The sequence below is a fragment of the Cherax quadricarinatus genome, chromosome 32, assembly GCF_038502225.1.
Source record: "Cherax quadricarinatus isolate ZL_2023a chromosome 32, ASM3850222v1, whole genome shotgun sequence".
NCBI lineage: Eukaryota > Metazoa > Arthropoda > Malacostraca > Decapoda > Parastacidae > Cherax > Cherax quadricarinatus.
Window position 1 is genome coordinate 35,680,262 of NC_091323.1, and position 19,187 is coordinate 35,699,448.

The 19,187-nt window shown below is 40.4% G+C and overlaps 1 protein-coding gene across 6 annotated transcripts in view; it reads left to right on the forward strand.

The window, feature by feature from the left end:
• Positions 1-19,187, forward strand: part of LOC128690111 (innexin inx2-like) — a 103,169-nt gene that overhangs the window by 77,118 nt on the left and 6,864 nt on the right. For all 6 annotated transcript variants that reach the window (XM_070090685.1, XM_070090686.1, XM_070090688.1 and 3 more), the window contains 3 exons: positions 14,548-14,741; positions 15,506-15,615; positions 18,404-18,504. In XM_070090685.1, the coding sequence (XP_069946786.1) occupies positions 14,575-14,741; positions 15,506-15,615; positions 18,404-18,504 (378 nt within the window). In that variant the 5' untranslated portion in view covers positions 14,548-14,574. The remainder of the gene's footprint in view (positions 1-14,547; positions 14,742-15,505; positions 15,616-18,403; positions 18,505-19,187) is intronic.

The following is a 19,187-nucleotide window of genomic DNA, read 5'->3' on the forward strand; positions in this document are numbered from 1 at the left end:
TCTGCCTGTCACTGTTCCTTCCCTTCTGCCTCTGTCAACAGGGGTTAGAGTAAACTTTCAGCATATATACGCTGAGAGAAATAAACCTGTGTATATACCCTGTATAATTAATAGGGTTTCAAGCCTATCGACTACATGCGCGTCATTTAGCTGCATATAACCTTTTCATCACCAGTCAAGAATACTTTACTCCTTAAATAAGGATTAAATTTATCTCTTACGGTATATACCTATATATATCCTGTATTGTTCCAGTATTGGTAATGTGCCTTCTTGTTCGTTATATATCCTGATATTTTGCAATAGATGTTGGAAGCCTCGTAATTGTATGGATAATTTTCGTAACTGCCCTCGTTGCAAGTGCCGATAAATATTTAAATCTATATTATAAGATTATCTAAAAAAATTACCTAGGTAAAATGCTTTTAATTTTTTTGTTGCTGGATAAATACTATATGAACTATATAATTAACTGGATACGTTATCAGTTATAAATGCAGAAGTAAACAGATGTATGTTAACTAATAACATAAACTTAATTTTCAAATGGCCTTAATTTTTAAAGGCCAGATGACCAAAAGTTTAAGCTGTGGGTCATTATCTGACTAACACCCGCGTCAGGAAACACTTGTCCTGTTTCTTGGCGAGTCTTACCTCACCTAGGTATATGTTGCAGGCATGACACGGGCATTAAATTCCACCATAGTCCACATACAGATTAAGGTTAGGTTTGTTTTGTCAGGAAACAGGACAAGTGTTTCCTGACGCGGGTCTTAGTCATGTGACGACCCACAGCTGGAACTTTTGATCATCTGACCGAGGCCTTCCACTGGCTTACCCCTCCACCCCTTTAAAAATTATGGTTATGATTATAACCCTTAGGATTTTTATTGATACTAAATTATCATAACGTCTGATAACACTCGCAGTGAAGGAATATTGAACGTCTTCTGAGACTTTATTTGCTTAGAAGTAATTATTATACATCATTTTAGAGTAGTAATGTATACAGGAGAAGGGGTTACTAGCCCCTTGCTCCCGGCATTTTAATTGCCTCTTACGACACGCATGGCTTACGGAGGAAGAATTCTGTTCCACTTCCCCATGGAAATAAGAGGAGACAAAGAACAAGAACTATTAAGAACATAGAAGAAACCCCAGATGGCGTGTACATGTGCAGTGTGACCTATGTGTAAGTAGAACATAAGAAAGAAGGAACACTGCAGCAGACCTACTGGCCCATGCAAGGCAGGTCCAAGTCTCCCACCAGCTTAAGCCAATGCCCCAACCTAGTCAGGTCAGGTCACATTCACTTAAGGAAGGAACATGGCAAGTGACCCAGTAGCACAAGCTAGATATACCTGTTATCCCGTATGTTTTAGAGTAAAGCTTTGAAAATAGGGCGTTTATTGTGTGTTTATCAGTTATGAGGGTTATATGTAGTGGGAGAGCTAGATGGTGGTAGTGGAGATGTGCACCCTGAGTGACCTTAGTCAAACCTGTTTACACACACCCTGTTGACACACCCTTGGCCGCTTATGTTAACATCAAGGATATATGCATGGAGATATGTTTATGTCTTGATGTAGTTAGAAGCTGGTATTACTTTACTCTTTCTTTGAAGGAAGGGACGGAAATCAGGTTGCACTTCACTCTTTGAAGGAAATGGGGTTGCTTTGATACTCATTTACCGATAATATTCGCCAGGACAATCCCCTCGCACGAGCCTTAATCACTCGACAACCCGTAATGCTTTTATACTAAAGGATTTTTGATTTGCAGAACTATGAAAGCACTTAAATGTCGTCTTGCCAGCAAGAATGAACACTGCAGAACAGTTTTATTGATTTAATAAAGCTGAACACAAACCGAAACGTTGTCTCAGTAAAATAATTTTAACACGCCTTGTTGACTATTTAAGCTAGTTATTAACACACTTGATTCACAGCCTGGTAATGCATACACTAGCTAGAATATTTACAAGAGTCGTATAAAGTTACCTCGGAGAGGGTTACAGTATACTGCTATACATCACCACCTCATTCCTCACTGCACATGTCTCATCCCAAGCCTGGTGGGTGATCTTGGAGGAACGGCATCAGTCGGTTCACATTGTAAGTTGCTTACCGCAACTTGCAATGGCTAATGCGGCATTAGCCAGGCTTAGGCTAATCTATATGTACTGGTGTACACATAGATAATGATCAGACTAAATGTAAAGTATGTGTCAAACCTTATGGTTACTTTATTGAATATTGTACTGCTTGATTGTTCATTTATTGAGACATATTAGATACTTTAATAATCTATGTGATAATGTCAAGATATTTTATTAACGAAAATAAGATACCAGACATATTAAGCAAATATCCTAATGTGCCTGCATAATAATAATAATAATAATAATAATAATAATAATAATAATAATAATAATAATAATAATTATTATTATTATTATTATTATTATTATTATTATTATTATTATTATTATTATTATTATTATTATTATTATTATTATTATTATTATTATTATTATTATTATTATTATTATTATATTCCCGTTGAACACTAAACTTATAGATCATACAGCGCCTGTGGGACGAGATTTATTCAGATTTGAGACCGCAGATGTATATTTCGTCCAGACACACAATATATACATTGTGAAGAACTCTCAACTATTTTGCGCAATAGAGTGAGTACAGTCATCCACAATACTCAGAACTTACTACGTAGAGATGACTGCTCTTCAGGTTCCCTTGCTTGCATCAGATATAATACATAATCTGTAGATATGTATATCCAGATGTACGCCAGCTAACTTTTTTGGGGCCTAGTTCCAAAGTATTTTGGGTATCCATTGTGCTCTCGTGCTGCTCTCCACAGGATGGATATGATGGGGTTACCTGGAGGTTATTCCGGGGATCAACGCCCCCGCGGCCCGGTCCATGACCAGGCCTCCCGATGGATCAGGGCCTGATCAACTAGGCTGTTACTGCTGGCCGCACGCAGTCCGACGTACGAGCCACAGCCCGGCTGATCCGGCACTGACTTTAGGTATCTGTCCAGCTCTCTCTTGAAGGCAGCCAGGGGTTTATTGACAATTCCCCTAATGCTTGATGGGAGGCTGTTGAACAGTTTTGGGCCCCGGACACTTATGGTGTTTTCTCTTAGTGTACCAATGGCGCCCCTACTTTTTATTGGCGGCATTTTGCATCGCCTGCCCAGTCTTTTACTTTCGTAGGGAGTGATTTCTGTGTGCAGATTTGGGACCATGGGCGACACATGGGCGACAAAATCTAATCTAAATCTTCATTTATGGTACATTTGCATGCGGATATACAACAACAAATCACAAATATATTGTAACTCAATAAAAACCTGACATTAGAATGGTCAACATGGACAACATACAGTCTCACTTTAAAAGTTTATTCGACATAAAAAAAAATCCACACTTCCTACTGTGCATCCTATATGTACATGATACTCAAAAAGCTATTAAACCCAGTTTTCAAACGTTTATTAGCGAATTACAATAGAATTAAGCCCCACACGAGAAATATCTCTGCTATCCCACACAATCGACTCACCTAAGTAGGAACTTGTAATAAAGTTGGTAGAATTACCGACAATTGTTTGTAATGGCTTGATAAAGCTCCTGGAGAGCGAAACGTTGCCACAATAAATGTCACATTAGTTGCACTTGTGTCCTTTTACTTTAAGTAGGAACTTCATAAAGAACAAAAGAGCACAGTACTGTGACTGGAACCATAAATAACCCACAAATAGGAGTGAGAAAAGCTTTTGACGACGTTTTGGTCCAACCTGGCCCATTCACAAGTCACTATAGTATATAGGAACTCCATGCATATACTAGGCTTATAACAAAGCGCTTCCTAACAGAACTGTCAATTGCTTGAAAATATTGTTTAAAAAACTCTAGAACTTGATGTAATTTTACGTAGATCGAATATAAATGTCAATTATATCTAATGCAACATATAGTTCTTGTCACAACTCTAACTTCCTCACCAATAATTTTATGTTGAAAATGGTAGAAAATACCGACTACATAATTAAGACACATGTACAGCAGTTGGGTATCTTTATTGTTGAAACGTTTCGCCTACACAGTAGACTTCTTCAGTCATATATAAAAGCAGCAGGTGTAATAATGATTTGAAGATGATGTAATCAGTCCATCAACCTTGGAGAAATAGTATTTGAGGTGGTCAGTCCTTCAGCCTGGATAAGAGTTTAGCTCCATGATCTGGAACGATAATCGAAAGGCGAAGAGACTGACCACCTCAAATATTATTTCTCATTTCTCTACTGCACCTGCTGCCTCTGTGTTTAACTGAAGAACTCTACTGTGTTGACGAAACGTTTCAACAATAAAGATACTCAACTGTTGCACATGTGTCTTAATCACCAATAATTTTAGATAAAACTGTCATCAGTTTTGTTTTAACCTCCTTTCATATTAACGCTGCTATTTAATATTCAAAGTTACCTAAAGTAATTATTACATTTACTATTATTGCAGACGCCTAATTATATTAAACTTAGTATTCAAATGAACTAACTTCAACTATACAGTGGCAAGTACTTTCAGATTCTTGTTTTTATCCTGCCAGAAATGTTCACTATAGCAAGTGTGGAGACTTTGTTTAAGATCAAAGGCCACTTTGTGGACTTTTGAGTAAAAATGTCCAGAATTTTGTAACATTTAAGTTTTGAAAATAAAATTTGTGCCAAAATTCCCCTTTCATGCCCACCCACCCTCCCTGTCACCGTCCTTCCCAAGCCTCTCCCTCCCCCATATTATCCCACCCTAGCCACTTCCTCTTTCTCTCCCTAGCCTCTCTCTCCCTCTGTTCCTCCCCAGCCTCTCCTAAACTATCACTCTCCCACCCCTTGTCTCATCCCCTCCCCCTCTCTTTCTACTTCCTTTCCTAGCTTCTCCAACACTCGTCCTCCTATTCCCTCCATCCCTTCCTAATGGAACATCATTAACCATTTTTTCAAGAGAGCAGTGAATTTAACAACAGCTTGACAGTAAACTACTTTGGTGATATTTAGTAGCATTCTCGCAGATGTTAATCTGACAGAAGTTCTTAATTCCTCCATAAACCTCTCCCACACTCATCCTCCCTTCCCAGCATCTCCCACACTTGTGCTATATAATTTTTGTTCCCACTTTGTAAATATTATATAAAAATAGGGTAGCAGCACATTACTGGTGTATCTAAATTAAAATAAACCGCTCTCTCAATCCTGCACCTACACACTACACCTCACCCTCCCCTTCAACCCTGCCCACTCAACCCACTTGACCTTTCACTTGAAGGAGTACAGGCATCCCTTGTGCTGCTGCTGGTGCCTCCATTCTTACCTCCACCTGCATACAACACTAATCCTCACTCCCCGACACCAAGAAGCCCTCTGCTTACCTCAAATAACAAATATCTCCCGGCTAGTATCAACATACGACTGGAAGGTGTGAGGAAGCTAAGCTTACTGAGTAGTGTGTCTGTTCCAACACCACCAACACAAGTGGAGATGTAGCTCTTGTTCCCCCAGTCTCAGTGTACTCTGATATAGCCGTAATATAATAATAGCGTATAGTAAGAAGCGAATAAAATGCTGGGAGCAAAGGGCTAGTAACCCCTTCCGCATCAGTTACTAATCTCAGGCCGGAGACTCGAACCTACGAACCTTGGAACAAGGTACGCAGTGCTCTACCACCGTACCACACTGGTCCAGTTAGCTGGGCGTCAAGGTACTGGACCAGTGTGGTACCGTGGTGGAGCACTGCGTACTTTGTTTCAAGGTTCGTAGGTTCGAGTCTCCTTCGGCCTGAGATTAGTGTTTGTGAATATTTCTCCTGTTCTGCGAATTCTAAACTATATATATATATATATATATATATATATATATATATATATATATATATATAAGGCAGAACAGGATATAAATTATCTACCCCTCAAACAGGATACAGTGAAGGATACTGTTATGTGGATGGGGAGAGTTAAGTGACTTAATTAAGTACCTTTCCTCCCTGCATCCCTCCACTCCTGTGCTCCCTGCATCCCTCCACTCCTGTGCTCCCTGCATCCCTCCCCTCCTGTACTCCCTGCATCCCTCCCCTCCTGCATAAACACCCATTGGGTCCCAATGGTTGTATGGGTATATATCTCGGTTTATATACGCTGAGAGGTGTAACTCAGCCTATATGCACCGATAGTCGTGTAACTGTGTATATACACTCATACATGTGAATCTTTCAGTTTATATACACCGAGAGTTTACGTTAGTAGACATTTTAGTGATTAGACTCTTCGCTTGACTTTTTTCGGGGGGAGTTATCCTAGGTAATTTACACATGCGTTACTATGTATGATTTGTGTAACTATTTAGGTGTACCTATGCCTAAATAAACTTACCTCCACTGGGACCGGGATCACTAAGCTCCATCCATAAGGTCAGTGGTACCTCCAGCATCGCCTGCGACTCCTTCAGGTCGTTGATTATACTACTGCTGTTTCAGCTTGACTGACTTCAGCAGCACGTCCGTCAAATGATTATAGCGGACGCAGGAGTGGGCCTCCACCACTACTCAGCTCTGAATGATCCCCACACGGGTTTAGCGCTTCATTTAAACAAACAAGGCAGAGAACCACCAGGGAGACGCTGACAAGACCATTCTAAGTATCCCACAAGAAAATTCGAGGCATCAAGACAACCAGAGCAGCCTCGTAGCCCTGTCATTGTGGATTGAATTGCAGCCTACACATTTAGTTTCAACAGTGGTTTAGAGAGCCTAAATACATGTTGTAATGTATTTGACTTTTCCTTTCCATTTTGTGATTACCAGTGTTCATGGGTATCCATATTCAGAGTAGTAGAAATCATGTATAAGTTATGAGTACTAACGTTCTAGTTATGGGGACCCGTTTCCAAATTATGAATACATGTTACCTCAATATATATACAGTAAGCATACATGACCAAAATAAGAGCATAAGAAAGGAGGACCACTGCAGCAGGCCTACTGACCCATACTAGACAGGTCTTTCTCAAACCCATTCCCAAATTATAATTACTTACGCCCACATAATAAGTACACGTCCAAATTATGAGTAACTATGTCTAAGTGTGAGAACACATCGGCAGTAACAGCCTGGTTGATCAGGCCCCGATCCACCGCCGAGCCTGGTCATGGATGGTGTTCAGGGGCGTTGGCCCACGAACACCCTCTGGGTATACATGCTCAAATTAGGTGTAAGGAGCATGTCCAGAATAATACGGGAAACAGACAAGTTAGGAGGGTGTACAGTGGTCAGGATGCAGGTGCAGCCGAGCAAGATAAGCTTCTGTCATCTGTTTATATCTGGGGTCACATCACCCACACACCACATGACATTTTACCAACACAAGAACCTTGCATTGTCGTCCTTAACAAAGCCGGTAACCCAGCATAGTGTTGGTCCGTCAAGCCTCGTAGGGTCAGGTTTCTGGATATTGTTATAATGGATGCGACATCACGGTATTTCTCTTACATGCATCGTCGTCCTAAGAAGCTGGTAACTGAGCGTGGTGTTGGCTCCTCAAGCCTCGTAGTGTTAAATTTCTGGATATTCTGTTTATACTTATAATGGATGCGGCATCACGGTGTTCTCTTACATACTCTGTATCACTCACTTACTTTAGAGATACACAATTTGAATTTTACACCAGAGAAGTACAAAGTCCCGTTACATCCACAAGACAATTTTCATCCCAGCATAATAGTAAAGTTTATACGGCCAGATCAAGAATCTTCAACAATAATTAACCCTCTGTAAAATCCGCGTCGGGGATTCCTTGCCTTCGTCGGCCTGGTCCATGATCAAGCTTCACGGTGGGTCTGGGCCTGATCAACCAGGCTGTTAACTGCCGGCCACGCGCAATCCAACGTATGAACCAGTAGTCGTAGCTGAGCTGTATTGGACTCAGCGAGCCCTAGCACTAATTAATAACACTGAAAGTTGTCAACTTTACGCTTTAAGACGACTGCAAAAGTGCAAGCGAAACTCCTACACATCACTCCAAAACTTCCATGACCCTCTATACCCCTGTCTTATGTCCCTACATAACACCATTCCAAAGGATTCAACATTAATACAATGGGTACCCGCACATTGCGGGATATTATACAATAAAATAGTTGATGAGTTAGCCAAGGCGATGCACAATCCAGCACTTACTGCACAACTTTCTAATTTTACATAACACGCAAAATCACTCTGAAAACTATTTCATATAACACGGAAAAATAACTGAAAAACTATTTCATATAACACGGAAAATCACTGTGAAAATCTACTTCATATAACACGGAAAATAACTGAAAAACTATTTCATATAACACGGAAAATCACTGTGAAAAACTACTTCATATAACACGGAAAATCACTGTGAAAATCTACTTCATATAACACGGAAAATCACTGTGAAAAACTACTTCATATAACACGGAAAATCACTGTGAAAAACTACTTCATATAGCACGGAAAATCACTGTGAAAATCTACTTCATATAACACGGAAAATCACTGTGAAAATCTACTTCATATAACACGGAAAATCACTGTGAAAATCTACTTTATATAACACGGAAAATCACTGTGAAAATCTACTTTATATAACACGGAAAATCACTGTGAAAATCTACTTCATATAACACGGAAAATCACTGTGAAAATCTACTTCATATAACACGGAAAATCACTGTGAAAATCTACTTCATATAACACGGAAAATCACTGTGAAAAACTACTTCATATAACACGGAAAATCATTGAAAGCTATCACATACAACTCACAAAATCACACTGAAAACTACTTTCACAAAAAAAGTGCTCATCAACACATTCTTGAACTATTGGAAAAATAGCTGGGAAGTGTGGAAACATAGAAGCCATAAAACTAACAGACACAACAATAGCCAGATAAAGGCTGGGACACACTAAGCTAGCAGCCCACAGCTATTAATACAGAAAGATATAAATGTAAATTTTATTCATTGCCATCTGGAAACAATGCATCTTTTTTTATTATTATTCCACAGTTTTGGACATGAGTATGAGAACCATCTTCAACCACCATTAAAATCCCTTACACCACTGAAACATTTTAAGAGGTGGGAACTTTTCACTGCATATAAAGCACAAAATAGTTTAAATATTTGACTCATTTTTTACAAACAACAACAAAATCTTAACAATATACACACAAAAAATGTAGTGTATCCAAAATCTGGGCAGAAACTAGAGAAACACAGCGATGATAATATCTTAAAGCGATGAGCATCATAATATCTATGGGTAAGCAATAAATACACAGAGATCTATGGTTCCTGGAGAATGGGAGACAATTAGATTTGATCCGGGAAGAAATTAAAATATTTTCCGAGTCCTTCACTTCCATCACGGGACACTCAGCAAGGTGACCAGATATGTAAATATTAGAGCTGATTGCAATGTGAGCACAATTTCGAGGTTGTATGATGTATAAGGTCACGTTAGGTAAGAGTGGTCAGGAAACAGAATAATTGTTTTCTTACTTGGGTCTTAATTATGATGACCCCCCACTGGAGCTTTTGGTCAACTGACTGAGACCTTCCTCTGGCTTACCCGTCCACCCCTCTAAAAATTATGGTTATAATTATAACCATTAAAATATAATGTATAACCTGTTCACCAAGAGTCAGGAATACTTTAATCCCTAAAACAGAGATAAAAAAAAACTCAGCGTATATATGCTGAGAAATTATTATTATTATTATTAAAGATTAGCCGGTATTCTCCCGGCCCGGGCCTTTTCCAAGTGGTGGCCCGGCCTTGGCTCCCTCTTTAGTGAGTGTCTGAGACTTAAGTCTCCCATGGGAGGAGGCACAAGTACCTCCTCATCTTTGGGACCAACTGTCCCCAGGCCTAGCCACAAGCTAGGCCTCTCTGGTCTGCCATCCCCGCCCCAAGGGGGCAAATGGGAATGACAGTCTTATGAGCTAAAGGCTCGGGCTCAGGCACCTACCCTACCCTACCCTACCCTAGAAGGGTTAGGCATGGTGTCGATGTGAGAAATTATACACTTCTCCGTGTTCGTTCCTTTAAACACTATAGTATTAATTAAGTCAGGTACATATGTGAGGTAAATTAATATGTAAAATAATATTTGGCAGTATATATATATATATATATATATATATATATATATATCTGGCAGGACTACCGTCCTGCCAGATGACTGTGAAACAAAAACCTGTAATTGTTTTGCATGATGGTAGGATTGCTGGTTTCTTTTTCTGTCTCATAAACACGCTAAGATAACAGGGATATCTTGCTACTCCTACTAACACTTTGGTCACACTTCACAGACACGCACATGCATATATATATATACATACATCTAGGTTTTTCTCCTTTTTCTAAATAGCTCTTGTTCTTTTTTATTTCTTCTATTGTCCATGGGGAAGTGGAAAAGAATCTTTCCTCCGTAAGCCATGCGTGTCGTATGAGGCGACTAAAATGCCGGGAGCAATGGGCTAGTAACCCCTTCTCCTGTATACAATTACTAAAAAAGAGAAGAAGAAAAACTTTATAAAACTGGGTTGCTTAAATGTGCGTGGATGTAGTGCGGATGACAAGAAACAGATGATTGCTGATGTTATGAATGAAAAGAAGTTGGATGTCCTGGCCCTAAGCGAAACAAAGCTGAAGGGGGTAGGAGAGTTTCAGTGGGGGGAAATAAATGGGATTAAATCTGGAGTATCTGAGAGAGTTAGAGCAAAGGAAGGGGTAGCAGTAATGTTAAATGATCAGTTATGGAAGGAGAAAAGAGAATATGAATGTGTAAATTCAAGAATTATGTGGATTAAAGTAAAGGTTGGATGCGAGAAGTGGGTCATAATAAGCGTGTATGCACCTGGAGAAGAGAGGAATGCAGAGGAGAGAGAGAGATTTTGGGAGATGTTAAGTGAATGTATAGGAGCCTTTGAACCAAGTGAGAGAGTAATTGTGGTAGGGGACTTGAATGCTAAAGTAGGAGAAACTTTTAGAGAGGGTGTGGTAGGTAAGTTTGGGGTGCCAGGTGTAAATGATAATGGGAGCCCTTTGATTGAACTTTGTATAGAAAGGGGTTTAGTTATAGGTAATACATATTTTAAGAAAAAGAGGATAAATAAGTATACACGATATGATGTAGGGCGAAATGACAGTAGTTTGTTGGATTATGTATTGGTAGATAAAAGACTGTTGAGTAGACTTCAGGATGTACATGTTTATAGAGGGGCCACAGATATATCAGATCACTTTCTAGTTGTAGCTACACTGAGAGTAAAAGGTAGATGGGATACAAGGAGAATAGAAGCATCAGGGAAGAGAGAGGTGAAGGTTTATAAACTAAAAGAGGAGGCAGTTAGGGTAAGATATAAACAGCTATTGGAGGATAGATGGGCTAATGAGAGCATAGGCAATGGGGTCGAAGAGGTATGGGGTAGGTTTAAAAATGTAGTGTTAGAGTGTTCAGCAGAAGTTTGTGGTTACAGGAAAGTGGGTGCAGGAGGGAAGAGGAGCGATTGGTGGAATGATGATGTAAAGAGAGTAGTAAGGGAGAAAAAGTTAGCATATGAGAAGTTTTTACAAAGTAGAAGTGATGCAAGGAGGGAAGAGTATATGGAGAAAAAGAGAGAGGTTAAGAGAGTGGTGAAGCAATGTAAAAAGAGAGCAAATGAGAGAGTGGGTGAGATGTTATCAACAAATTTTGTTGAAAATAAGAAAAAGTTTTGGAGTGAGATTAACAAGTTAAGAAAGCCTAGAGAACAAATGGATTTGTCAGTTAAAAATAGGAGAGGAGAGTTATTAAATGGAGAGTTAGAGGTATTGGGAAGATGGAAGGAATATTTTGAGGAATTGTTAAATGTTGATGAAGATAGGGAAGCTGTGATTTCGTGTATAGGGCAAGGAGGAATAACATCTTGTAGGAGTGAGGAAGAGCCAGTTGTGAGTGTGGGGGAAGTTCGTGAGGCAGTAGGTAAAATGAAAGGGGGTAAGGCAGCCGGGATTGATGGGATAAAGATAGAAATGTTAAAAGCAGGTGGGGATATAGTTTTGGAGTGGTTGGTGCAATTGTTTAATAAATGTATGGAAGAGGGTAAGGTACCTAGGGATTGGCAGAGAGCATGCATAGTTCCTTTGTATAAAGGCAAAGGGGATAAAAGAGAGTGCAAAAATTATAGGGGGATAAGTCTGTTGAGTGTACCTGGTAAAGTGTATGGTAGAGTTATAATTGAAAGAATTAAGAGTAAGACGGAGAATAGGATAGCAGATGAACAAGGAGGCTTTAGGAAAGGTAGGGGGTGTGTGGACCAGGTGTTTACAGTGAAACATATAAGTGAACAGTATTTAGATAAGGCTAAAGAGGTCTTTGTGGCATTTATGGATTTGGAAAAGGCGTATGACAGGGTGGATAGGGGGGCAATGTGGCAGATGTTGCAAGTGTATGGTGTAGGAGGTAGGTTACTGAAAGCAGTGAAGAGTTTTTACGAGGATAGTGAGGCTCAAGTTAGAGTATGTAGGAAAGAGGGAAATTTTTTCCCAGTAAAAGTAGGCCTTAGACAAGGATGTGTGATGTCACCGTGGTTGTTTAATATATTTATAGATGGGGTTGTAAGAGAAGTAAATGCGAGGGTCTTGGCAAGAGGCGTGGAGTTAAAAGATAAAGAATCACACACAAAGTGGGAGTTGTCACAGCTGCTCTTTGCTGATGACACTGTGCTCTTGGGAGATTCTGAAGAGAAGTTGCAGAGATTGGTGGATGAATTTGGTAGGGTGTGCAAAAGAAGAAAATTAAAGGTGAATACAGGAAAGAGTAAGGTTATGAGGATAACAAAAAGATTAGGTGATGAAAGATTGAATATCAGATTGGAGGGAGAGAGTATGGAGGAGGTGAACGTATTCAGATATTTGGGAGTGGACGTGTCAGCGGATGGGTCTATGAAAGATGAGGTGAATCATAGAATTGATGAGGGAAAAAGAGTGAGTGGTGCACTTAGGAGTCTGTGGAGACAAAGAACTTTGTCCTTGGAGGCAAAGAGGGGAATGTATGAGAGTATAGTTTTACCAACGCTCTTATATGGGTGTGAAGCGTGGGTGATGAATGTTGCAGCGAGGAGAAGGCTGGAGGCAGTGGAGATGTCATGTCTGAGGGCAATGTGTGGTGTGAATATAATGCAGAGAATTCGTAGTTTGGAAGTTAGGAGGAGGTGCGGGATTACCAAAACTGTTGTCCAGAGGGCTGAGGAAGGGTTGTTGAGGTGGTTCGGACATGTAGAGAGAATGGAGCGAAACAGAATGACTTCAAGAGTGTATCAGTCTGTAGTGGAAGGAAGGCGGGGTAGGGGTCGGCCTAGGAAGGGTTGGAGGGAGGGGGTAAAGGAGGTTTTGTGTGCGAGGGGCTTGGACTTCCAGCAGGCATGCTTGAGCGTGTTTGATAGGAGTGAATGGAGACAAATGGTTTTTAATACTTGACGTGCTGTTGGAGTGTGAGCAAAGTAACATTTATGAAGGGATTCAGGGAAACCGGCAGGCCGGACTTGAGTCCTGGAGATGGGAAGTACAGTGCCTGCACTCTGAAGGAGGGGTGTTAATGTTGCAGTTTAAAAACTGTAGTGTAAAGCACCCTTCTGGCAAGACAGTGATGGAGTGAATGATGGTGAAAGTTTTTCTTTTTCGGGCCACCCTGCCTTGGTGGGAATCGGCCGGTGTGATAATAAAAAAAAAAAAAAATATATATATATATATATATATATATATATATATATATATATATATATATATATATATATATATATATATATATATTTGTATATGTATTTTTGTCTTTAAATAAAACATACTTGAAATATAGGGGGTGATAGGATAAAATTCTCAAACAGCTTCAGGGAAAACCTTGAGTTTCCCCGAAGCAAATTTATTCTTTTCTCTGAGGATGAGGGTCCCTATATATATATATATATATATATATATATATATATATATATATATATATATATATATATATATATATATATATATATATATATATATATATATATATATATATATATATAATGTATATATATAATGTATATACTATATATATACACTCCAGGTATATATGTCAGAAGACAAAACTTTCCTTCCTGTTGTCCATGTAATTAGCACCGTAGTCGGAAAGTTGCTTAACATAGTTAAGGCGAACCTCTTTAATGAGTTTTCTTAGACCTCTGTGGACAAATTTTCCCAGCAGTGTAGAATAACACAAAGAGAAAGTGTATTCTGCTGTATAAGGGCTCATTGTTTCTCTGTAGTTTATTCTCTCTCTCTCTCTCTCTCTCTCTCTCTCTCTCTCTCTCTCTCAAGGTAGCCTATTATAAGTACAGTGCTATGATAAACTCTTATTTTTTCCTTATATAGGCTGCTCTGATTATTGTAATTACCATAGTTGCTGGTGTTGCAGGTATCGTAGCAGCAGACCTGCGTCAGGATGGTGCTGGTGGAGCTCCTGTCTGGCCTGAGAGGGATTGTTAAGGTTAAGAACTGTGCTGACATCGACAGTGCTGTCTTCAAGCTTCACTACCGACTGACAGCCACTATGCTCTTCTGTTTCTGCATGTTGGTTACTGCTAACAGCCTTGTTGGGGAACCCATAAAGTGAGTAGGCTTTATGCCAGCCTAGTGGGAGATCCCATTGAGTAGACTCTATGCCAACCTAGTGAGACCCCCATTGAGTAGGCTTTATGCCAGCCTAGTGAGAGACCCCATTGAGTATGCTTTATGCCAGCCTAGTGAGAGACCCCCATTGAGTAGGCTTTATGTCAGCCTAGTGAGAGACCCCATTGAGTAGGCCTGCATTATTAGTTAAGAACAGCATCATTATTAGCAACTTAATCCCTCTGCGAGGGAGGTGCCTTGATATTGGAGAGGGGCTCTTGATCCAAGGAACTGGACTCGTCTTCCCCTTCCTTGGATCGACCATAATTGCTTCCCATTTCCCAGGTGCTATATGACCCAGAAGGGTACAGCATTTCCCCATGAATTTAATACTACTAACAATAATAATTTACTAACCCAGCAGCTTCATTTCTAGCAGTATCATTATATTGTTAATATTGAATTTAACAGCAGCTTTAATAACAGTAACTTCAACTATACCATTGTAATTAATATAGTATCAGTAATATAATTAGTAGGAACGATAATATTAAATAATAATAAGAGACAGTAATATCAAGTCCATCTATAATAATGTATTTAACACTAAAATTAATTATAACCTCTATTTCAACACTGGTATTAACAATAATTCTAACAAAAAAATATTATGATTATGCCTACCAGCATTAACTAACAATACCAACATGCTTATCACTAACTGCTATAATTTAGACTACTAAACACTGACTGGTACTTAACAGTTGTGTCCATGGCGATCATCCTATGCTACCAGACAAGGTGGTAAATACCTACTGCTGGATCCATACCACCTTCACCCTTCCAAAGTACATCCATAGAGGCTACGGCAGAGGTACGACTTGTTAATTTAGTTTGACAGATGTTAAGTCTATCGACCGCGACAGAGGGTCATCACTGCGGCCGCATTTTAGCCAGTACAAGTCAAGAATACGTTACAATTGGGATTAAATGAACCACACTGGATGTATACACTGAGTACCCATATGTGAGAAATCTCTAGGTTATACACACTAAAAAGGTGTATTTCCCTCAGCGTATATATACTGCGAATTTAATCACTATTTTAAGCATTCTTGTCTGGTAGTGAACAAGTTACTTGCAGCCTTAATAGCCCTAGTGTACTGATAGCACTTAACCCCCATGAAACAATCAACCTACACATATTCTATGTGTTTATACAACTGTGCTCTGTGAATACACAGTGAAAAAAGGTACAACTCTCTGTATACCATCTCCCTGGAGCTTTTCCTTCAAGTAACGACATGACTGTTCACCCACACTACGGCTTACATCCATTTCTGAAAATAAAGGAAACTCCTTAGTAGTGAATCCTTACAGAACACAAAGGCACAATACCGTGACTGGAACAACACACAAATAACCCGCACATAGGAGAGTGCAGCTTATGACGATGTTTCGGTCAGACTTGGACCATTAACTAGCCGCTTCGCCCCTCTGACTAGTTAATGGTCCAAGTCGGACCGAAACATCGTCATAAGTTCCATTCTGTGTGAGGTACATTTGTGTAGTGAATAATTAGGTACATCTTCACGGTATTCTAAGCAAAACTAAGATTTAAATGCAATCACCGACATGAATTACTAAACTTATTTATTATTATTTAAGATTCGCCGGTATTTTCCCGGCCCGGGCCTTTCCCAAGTGGTGGCCCGGCCTTGGCTCCCTCTTTAGGGAGTGTCTGAGACCTCCCATGGGAGAAGGCACAAGTACCTCCTCATCTTTGGGACCAACTGTCCCCAGGCCTAGCCACAAGCTAGACCTCCCTGGTCTGACATCCCCGCCCCAAGGGGGCTAATGAGAATGACAGTCTTGTGAGCTGCAAGTGCAGCCTCAGGCACCTACCCTACCCTAGAAGGGCTGGGCATGGTGTCGATTTTACAAAACTTTATTATTATTATTAAAGATTAGCCGGTATTCTCCCGGCCCGGGCCTTGTCCAAGTGGTGGCCCGGCCTTGGCTCCCTCTTTAAGGAGTGTCTGAGACCTAAGTCTCCCATGGGAGGAGGTACAAGCACCTCCTCATCTTTGGGACCAACTGTCCCCAGGCCTAGCCACAAGCTAGGCCTCTCTGGTCTGCCATCCCCGCCCCAAGGGGGCAAATGGGAATGACAGTCTTATGAGCTAAAAGCTCGGGCTCAGGCACCTACCCTACCCTAGAAGGGTTAGGCATGGTGTCGATGTACAAAACTTTAGTTAGTTAAAGATTAGCCGGTATTCTCCCGGCCCGGGCCTTGTCCAAGTGGTGGCCCGGCCTTGGCTCTCTCTTTAGGGAGTGTCTGAGACCTAAGTCTCCCATGGGAGGAGGCACAAGTACCTCCTCATCTTTGGGACCAACTTTCCCCAGGCCTAGCCACAAGCTAGGCCTCTCTGGTCTGCCATCCCCGCCCCAAGGGGGCAAATGGGAATGACAGTCTTATGAGCTAAAAGCTCGGGCTCAGGCATTATTATTATTATTAAAGATTAGCCGGTATTCTCCCGGCCCGGGCCTTTTCCAAGTGGTGGCCCGGCCTTGGCTCCCTCTCTAGGGAGTGTCTGAGACCTAAGTCTCCCATGGGAGGAGGCACAAGTACCTCCTCATCTTTGGGACCAACTGTCCCCAGGCCTAGCCACAAGCTAGGCCTCTCTGGTCTGTCATCCCCACCCCAAGGGGGCGAATGGGAATGACAGTCTTGTGAGCTGTAAGCTCGGGCTCAGGCACCTACCCTACCCTAGAAGGGTTAGGCATGGTGTCGATCGGGCTCAGGCACCTACCCTACCCTAGAAGGGTTAGGCATGGTGTCGATCTAACATATGTATTACTATTACTATTAAAGATTCGCCGGTATTCTCCCGGCCCGGGCCTTTTCCAAGTGGTGGCCCGGCCTTGGCTCCCTCTCTAGGGAGTGTCTGAGACCTAAGTCTCCCATGGGAGGAGGTACAAGTACCCCCTCATCTTTGGGACCAACTGTCCCCAGGCCTAGCCACAAGTTAGGCCTCTCTGGTCTGCCATCCCCGCCCCAAGGGGGTTAATGGGAATAACAGTCTTATGAGCTAAAGGCTCGGGCTCAGGCACCTACCCTACCCTAGAAGGGTTAGGCATGGTATCGATGTACAAAACTTTTTCTATGTTCCATTTATGAAGGTAAATTTGTAAGATCATTAAGGTAATACAGTTTAATTATGCAAATCCCGAGCATGATTTTTTTTTATTTTGCACTAAAACTAATCAAGTAAACTAGCTTTAATTTGCTAAAAATTCGCGTAGAGTAGTAATGCTTAACTTACCCAACCTACATAGAAAATCATAAGTATTTTTAACTTTTTTTTGTGGACAATGATTAAGTTACCCATATTCTAAGAATTCCGTAGTACAGTAATATAATGGAGGATTAAATTTATACTGATGCATCACAGAGTCCCGGTGGGATGCAGTGATCTTGGTGACCAGCTCTTGATCCAAGGAAATGGTGCTGCTATCCCCTTAATTATGATTGAGGAAAGGAGTTATATAATTATCGGGATTAATGCTTTGTGACTAATAATAATAATAATAATAATAATAATAATAATAATAATAATAATAATAATAATAATAATAATAATAAATTATAACTTCACAAGGTACTGGAGTAGTGTACCCTGGAGTAGGTCCTCATTTAGCTTCTGATGAGCTCGTGTACCACGCATATTACCAATGGGTTCCATTCGTCCTGTTCCTCCAGGTGGGTATCAACTTCCCTTTCTCATTTATCATCCTATTTTAATTTAGAAACTCTCCTTGTAGCCTTTTTTTACCATTTATTTCCACTTTAAGGAAGAATAACCTCCCTCTTTGATTTGTCCTATTTTAATTTAGAAATTCCCCCTCCCCCCATGTAGCCCATTTTTTATCATTTGTTTCCCGTTACAGAAGTATAACAGCAAAAAATGGAAGTCTGAATACTGAGGTTGAAAAAAAAATCACACGAAAACTATTGCGTTAGATTATATATATTAAGTTTAGTGGTCAATTTTCCTGTACACAAATGTTCAGAGAAAATTGTTGTCTTCATATAAGTTCATTTTCACACAGTCTCAAAGTGTGTTTCCTCACTACATAGACAAGTGTCTACTACACTTTGATGTTTGTTCATATATTGTTTCATTTATGTAATACTTGCAAACGAGAGATGACAGATGCAAAACAACCAGAGGGGGAAGTTGATTGACAGCTTATTCAGCTTCCTCCTGTCATTCAACTTCCTCCTGTCATTCAACTTCCCCCTGTCAGTCATTCACCTTCCTCCTGTCATTCAGCTTTCCCCTGTCAGTCATTCAACTTCCTCCTGTCATTCAGCTTCCCCCTGTCAGTCATTCAACTTCCTCCTGTCATTCAGCTTCCCCCTGTCAGTCATTCAACTTCCTC